This window comes from Gossypium hirsutum, chromosome A11 (assembly GCF_007990345.1).
Source record: "Gossypium hirsutum isolate 1008001.06 chromosome A11, Gossypium_hirsutum_v2.1, whole genome shotgun sequence".
Lineage (NCBI taxonomy): Eukaryota > Viridiplantae > Streptophyta > Magnoliopsida > Malvales > Malvaceae > Gossypium > Gossypium hirsutum.
In genome coordinates this window covers 18267346-18274302 of record NC_053434.1, presented here as the reverse complement: position 1 = coordinate 18274302, position 6957 = coordinate 18267346, and the positions used below count along the sequence as shown (strand labels likewise).

General features: G+C 30.7%; 1 protein-coding gene across 2 annotated transcripts; it reads left to right on the top strand.

The window, feature by feature from the left end:
- The first annotated feature begins 4551 nt into the window (after window positions 1-4551).
- Window positions 4552-6520, top strand: LOC107923203 (probable glycosyltransferase At3g07620). Of its 2 annotated transcripts, none has more exons than XM_016853421.2 (3): window positions 4552-5279; window positions 5365-5713; window positions 5784-6520. In XM_016853421.2, exons 1-3 carry the CDS (start codon window positions 4783-4785, stop codon window positions 6453-6455), a joined length of 1518 nt encoding a protein of 505 aa, XP_016708910.2. In that variant the 5' UTR covers window positions 4552-4782; the 3' UTR covers window positions 6456-6520. The 2 variants fall into 2 exon arrangements, with proteins under 2 accessions (XP_016708910.2, XP_016708911.2); XM_016853422.2 differs by having other exon boundaries at window positions 4553-5279; window positions 5826-6520.
- Window positions 6521-6957: the final 437 nt, after the last annotated feature.

The following is a 6957-nucleotide window of genomic DNA, read 5'->3' as shown; positions in this document are numbered from 1 at the left end:
ACAATTCAACATTCATATTTACAACATTTTCAAACATATAAATGTACATAATTTAGTTAAACGAACTTACCTCTATACTTGTTCGTATATAAGAATCTACTAATCCGATACTTTTTATTTTCCTCGATCCAATTATGTATTTGGTTTTCGAATCTACATAAATAAATTTAATAATAAATTTATTATATTTCACATTTAAATCAACCTAATTCACATATTAGGCAAAAGTACTATTTTGCCTCTATATTTTTTATTAATTCTAATTTCGTCCCTAGGCTCGAAAATTGAAATTCATGCAATTTAATCCTTATTCCAGGCCTAATCAATTTGTACATATAACATTTACAACCCATGTATTTCACAAAAATCAAAAAAATTCCATGAATTTTACATCTTTACAATTTACTCCCTAAATCACAATTTCATCAAAATTTCCTTTACAAAGGTTGTTTATCTATCAACAACCTTTCTTTTTTTTTACCACAAATTTCAAAATTTCAGCATATTCATCCATGGAAAAATTTCAATACTTTGATATCTTTACAAATTGATCCCTAAAATAGATAGATTAAGTTATTACGATCTTGGAAATGTAAAAAATACTAAAAAGAGGACATGATTACTTACCCAATTTGGCCAAACAAATTTTCTCTTTCTTCAAGCTCTCAAACTAGGGTTTCCATGGCTTTTAATTGGGAAAGATGATCTAAAATGATAATATTAAACATTTATTTAATTTATCATCTTTTATTTATTTCAATTTCCAATGTAGTCATTTTCTTTTTCTAATTTTCCATGGATGAATCATCAAAAATATCTACTAACTTCTCTTAATGGTCTAATTACTATATAAGGACCTCAAGTTTTGAATTCCATAACTATTTAATACCTATAGCTACTAGAACTCAACTTTTGCATTTCATGCAAATTGGTTCTTTCTATAATTAAACACAAAATCGATAAAATTTTCTTATCGAAATTTTTATACATCTTTCCTATCATCATACAAACCATGCAATAATATTAAAGTAAATTTTCTTTCTGACTCGAATTTGTGGTCCCGAAATCACTGTTCCGATTTTACTGAAAATAGGTTGTTACACTTTCAGTATCAACTTGTGTAAGTAGCTGAAAGGAATATCAATTACAAAATCATAAAACAATTTACAAATAAAAAAATAAACTGCATATAGAAAAAAATATGGTTTACCTTATTAAAACATTCGCAAAGATTATTCACCAGCATGTCAGACTTGCTCCTTAATGAGAAGAGGGACCTTGACTAGTCAGCAAAGTTCTTTCCCATCAACCAATTATAAGCATCTTGATTGGTATTCTTCAATTCAACCATTATATCTTCAAAATCCCTTGGAGTGCTTGCTCTGGCAGCTTTCCAAAACAAGTATTTCAAAGTCTTTGTTTTGAAAGAAGCTTTCTTGAAATTTTAATGTAAGTGTTTAACACAGTTTAGTGTTTCTGCATTAGGAAACAACAAACATCTTGCTTCTACAAGTACCTGCCAACAAAATAAAAACAGTTTAATTTTTTGACATCTTGGCAAAAACAAAAATAGAAAAAGCAACCAAGTTGTGTTTTATCTTCTATTTGTAGACATGAAAGATATCTAATATGAGCTCATAATTTCTAATAACAATTAGGTCAACTCCAAGAACCAACATTTATCTCTTTAGTTTATCATCTCTTTCAAATTCTGTACCTCTCTCTTAAGAAAAGATGATGTTCATCATTAAATTCATTTTTGTTTTCAAAAATCAAGCAATGGTCGTTGTCGTAGTCGCCACCAGCCACTGTCTATCGGTGTCATTTCTTTCTCAAAATTTCAATCTCATGTTTCATGTATTGGAAAGTAGGCTTATTTTCTTTAAACTCTGAAGACCAAAGTGCTATTATTTTAAAACCCAAACTTTGTATTTTGCAACAACCCTTATAATTCTAGTTTTAACGTTGTCAGTTCTATTGTTTTATTCTATGGTGTGCGATCTTCCATAACATTATAAATATTAGGATTACAAGATTCATGATTTAAGATATTATCTTAATTTTTAGAGTTAGTATACTATTTGTTCTTCAAAATTGTACCTAATTATCACTTTGGTATCTAAATTTTTTATAGTAGTTTAGTATCTAAATTTTTCATCTCATTATCAATTTACCCCGAGCATTAATAATGCTGAAGAAAAGGGTAATGTGGCACGCGAAGATCATCGTTAATGGTTGGGACAAATTGATAATTGGTTGAAAACTTTAGGTACCAAAGTGATAATTGAATACAATTTTGGGAGACAAATAGTACATTAATCCTACTTTTTATAGTTTTAGTGTTTGTTTTCCTTCTATCTTTGGCTAAAGCAATTAATAATCATTTTGAATTAACAAAATATCATTTTAGCTCTTTCAATAAATATATAAATTAACATTTGAATCTAATGTGAAAATCACATTTGTTGGCACTTATAAATGCCTCAAAAGGATTCTATAAATATCTATATTAAATTTGAATTTAAATATAAATATGATTTTTGTCTGCACTTTAAAATCTCTTAAAAAATATATTATCTATAATGGGTTAGAAGGGTTGGGAAAACTTTTGTTGGAAAAAAATTATATTTTGTTAACACCTGTGGTCAGCTTGTCAAATTTTTTTTATCGGTACTCATCTAGCTGGCAATCAATTAATGAAATCAATGCCGTTTATAAATATCAATATTTTTTTTTTATAGTGATCAGGACCAATTCAATCGATTTTGAAATAAGAAATAAGAAAAGTAGTAAACACATTTTTCAAATGCAATTTTCTTTTTGTGTAAAAACCTTCCTTTTTGAAATAAAAATACCTTCCGTAAGGGAGTATTAAAACCCCATAAAAGTTTAAATTAAAAGTCTATTGGAAAATGTAAAACACGAAACGCTAGATCTTTCCCAGATCACATCTCTATCAAATTCAATCTTATCATTTCTTAAACATGTATCTCAAATTTCATTCAAAGCCTCTTCTCCTTCATTTTTAATATTTTTATTGTTGAATTTTATAATAGTTGAATTTATATTAAAAATTAGTAAATATAAGTATTAGATATAATTATATTGTTTGATAAAAATAAATATTTTTTTTAAAATTATTAATTTTTTAATTTTAATATTATTAAATAATATTTTACATTATTTTAAATAAATTTTAGATAAAAGATAAATATGATATCTCATTCTTTTTAAAAATAATTTTATTTTTATTTTTTTATTTACATTAAGTGATAAACAACACTAGAATTATATAGTAAAAAAAAATCCTAAACCTATTTATTTTATTCAACAAATTTTTTATTAAAAAATATATTACGTAAAAAAATTAAAATGATTATTAGTCACATTTAAAATATTAAAGGTTAAAAGTTTTCATTTTCAGTAGTTTATCAAATACACCACCGTAAGTATTATTTTATTCTTCTTCAAACTATAAAGGATAAGTCTATCTAATATGAGTCGGCTGAGTCCGCGAAGACGTGAGTTCAAACATGCTGAAGCATATCTATCTTCTTATTTAAGAATTGAAGAGGAGTATGGATAGTTTTAGATATTGTTTAAAAAAAAAACAATTCTTTGCTCCTATAAAAGTTTCAAATCAATCTAATAATAAGATTGCATTTGCTTCCACTTAAATTTAAAATTAAATTTTGATTTCTTTAAAATGATAACTTCATAATTATTTTTTAAAGAAATAATTTTATAATTTAATTCTTTGAAAAATCATAAAATTGTATATTAAATTTTAACCCTTTTAAAAATTTATAATTATCCAAATAAAATATAAACTTAACCCTTATTTAGATTGAAGTGAAAAGGATAAGTGTGTTTTTATTTGTTGCTAAATAAATAATTTGGAATGTGCAACCATGTTTTAAAAACTATTGAAGTTGTTAAGAAGAGTAAAATGGTGCGAAGTTCCAATCAAAGTCCGTAATGGCGACGGCCCCCTAACTCAGATCTAGAGGCTATCCCTGACTTAGTTGCTCCCCCTTTTCTGCTTTGATTTCACTGAATGTTGCTCCCCTTTCACTTTTGGGATCATCTTCCTTCCTACAACTTGGAATATTTTAATATCTGCTATATATGGATTAAAATTGATTTAACTATATTTAATATAACATTTGAATCAATCTTAGTGGCATTATCGACTTTTTATTTTTCTTTTGATGTACCTGTAAATATTGTGAATTAAATGCATGCTATAATGACATTTCCAAAAATAACTATAAATAAAAAGAATAATCCTACTTCTATATAGATATCATTTGTATTTTTTGAATTAAAATATCTTTTCGAGGTTTATAACCTTTTGAGTTATTTTCTTAAAAGTGCATCAATAATTACCCACAATTTTTAGTGCAAGAAATATGGATATTAAATCAAATCAATTTCACATTCCCTTTAATATTTTTTCTTCTTCAAATTTTAATGATTAAAATAAATCATACACGTGTATATATGAATTCTATATGAAAAAGGGGAAGCAAGAACATGTGTATACGAGACCGATATTGGAATAAATAGAGGCCAACTTGGAAAAATAAAATGGAAGCGTCGACTCAAAGAAACTCATTATTAATAGAAACGATGAACGTTGGCAGCAAAGCACAACCTGCTATCAAGAAATAAATCCCCCAGTCTACTTCACCAAGTTCATTAATTTTCTTTGTTTTCAGTTTCTGGTACTAATTTAGAACAAAGGGTTTTTATTGCAAGATTCTGCATGTTGTTCTAGTTATGATGATAAGTCCTCATAATGACAAGGCTCAGCATAGACATACTTCATCTTTCTGGTCGTCTCCTTCATTGAATTTGAGTTTAATCCTTGTTATACCGTCGGTCGTGCTCTTAGTTCTTGTCTCTACATTGGTTCCTTACCCTTCCACTTTTTCTCCGTTGTCTTCGCCATGGAAATGGAGATATGGCGGCCACTGGTATTCTTCCATCTTCAATGGGTCCTCCACGGATTCTCCTTTCATGGAAGCTGAAACCGATAAACTTGACCCCAACATGTCTTTTTCAGATGCACTTCTTGACAAAGACATTGACAATGTTACATCCACGACAAGAGTTGTAAAGCGAAGCAGCAAGTTGAAGATGGTCGAAGCATATATGGCAAGAGCTCGATCCTTCATTAAAGAGGCTGCTCGAGTTCGGAACTTGACATCGATTCATCATGATCCGGATTATGTTCCTCATGGACCAATATACAGAAATGCGAATGCTTTCCATAGGTATACAAATTCAATTTTTCTTTGAATTTTTTTTGTGACTAAATTACAATGAAGTAATGCTCTGGTTGAAATCGAAATAATTTAGGAGTTACTTAGAAATGGAGAAGCTGTTCAAGATTTATGTGTACCAGGAAGGAGAGCCACCAATGTTCCATAATGGTCCATGTAAGAGCATATATTCTTCGGAAGGAAGGTTCATTCATGAAGTGGAAAAGGGAAAACTTTATACAACTCAAGATCCTGATGAGGCTTTGGTTTATTTCCTTCCATTCAGTGTTGCCATGCTGGTTCGTTATCTCTACGAGTCTGAATCCCTTAAAACGGATGCTATCGGACGGATTGTCATCGACTACATCCATGTCATTTCCGGTAAATATCCTTACTGGAACCGTAGCGTTGGTGCTGACCATTTCGTGCTCTCCTGCCATGATTGGGTAAGTAATATTATATTTTTGCAACTTGGACATCATATTTAGGCGTATTGGTTGATTAATTTACTTGCAGGGGCCGCTTGCATCCTCCTATGTGCCTCATTTGTTCAACAAGTCCATTAGAGTTTTATGTAATGCAAACACTTCAGAAGGGTTTAATCCAGCTAAAGATGCCTCATTTCCAGAAATCAATCTCTTAAAGGGTGAAGCGGATATCGGCGGTCTTCCACCCTCTCGTCGGTCCATTCTTGCCTTTTTCGCAGGTCATCTCCACGGCTACATCCGGTACCTCCTCCTGAATGAGTGGAAAGATAAAAACGACCCGGACGTCCAAGTGTACGACCAACTTCCCAAGGGAGTTTCGTACATGTCGAAGCTGAAGAACAGCAGGTTTTGCCTATGTCCTAGCGGATACGAAGTGGCGAGCCCGAGAATTGTGGAGGCCATTTATGCAGAGTGTGTTCCGGTGTTGATTTCAGACGGCTATGTGGCGCCTTTCAGTGATGTCCTAAACTGGAAGTCCTTCTCAGTTCAGATTGCCGTCAAGGACATCCCCAACATAAAAGAGATATTGATGGGCATTTCTCAGAGACAATATCTGAGAATGCAAAGGAGAGTGAAGCAAGTTCAAAGGCATTTTGTGGTGAACCCAACGCCTAAGAGATATGATGTTTTCCATATGATTAATCACTCTATTTGGCTTAGAAGATTAAACGTTCACATTCAGGATTTTGGTGTTCCTTGATTTTGACATTTAAGTTTCTTGTCATATGACTTATATTACGACTTAGGAGTAAGGGAATTGCATAAGCATTGTTCAAAATTTCTTTTAGACGAAGCAGAATAGAAAGGTATAGGGTTTAGGGTTGGGTAAGAGAGTCAAAGCAAAAGAGGGAGTAAACCGTATAGCCTAATGCCCATTAGTTTTTTTGGTCCTCAATCCCTCGTGTCATCCTACAACACAAACATGGCGTAGATTTTTGAAGCCCCCCTGCTGTTAGTCTGCTGCCACAATTACATGGTGGAGACACTCTTTGGCCAAATGCCTAAATTAATTCCGCTATGAATTCCTCCACCGCCACAACTTGAAATGACAATTACAACGTACCAACCTTACGGAAAAAAAATAATGCATTAAAATCTATAGAATATACATTAAAATTTATATAAATATAAAACATCTCAAACACAATGATTTTTCAAAATACACAATCACGATATAGATCGTTTTCTTAAATTGTAAGCTT

What these genes read in the sequence shown, in the direction of transcription:
- LOC107923203 (XM_016853421.2), top strand. Translation starts at nt 4,783, where the DNA reads ATGATGATAAGTCCTCATAATGACAAGGCTCAGCATAGACATACTTCA. An exon ending in AATGCGAATGCTTTCCATAG is followed by an intron (nt 5,280 to 5,364) that starts GTATACAAATTC and finishes GAAATAATTTAG; the next exon opens with GAGTTACTTAGAAATGGAGA. An exon ending in TGCTCTCCTGCCATGATTGG is followed by an intron (nt 5,714 to 5,783) that starts GTAAGTAATATT and finishes ATTTACTTGCAG; the next exon opens with GGGCCGCTTGCATCCTCCTA.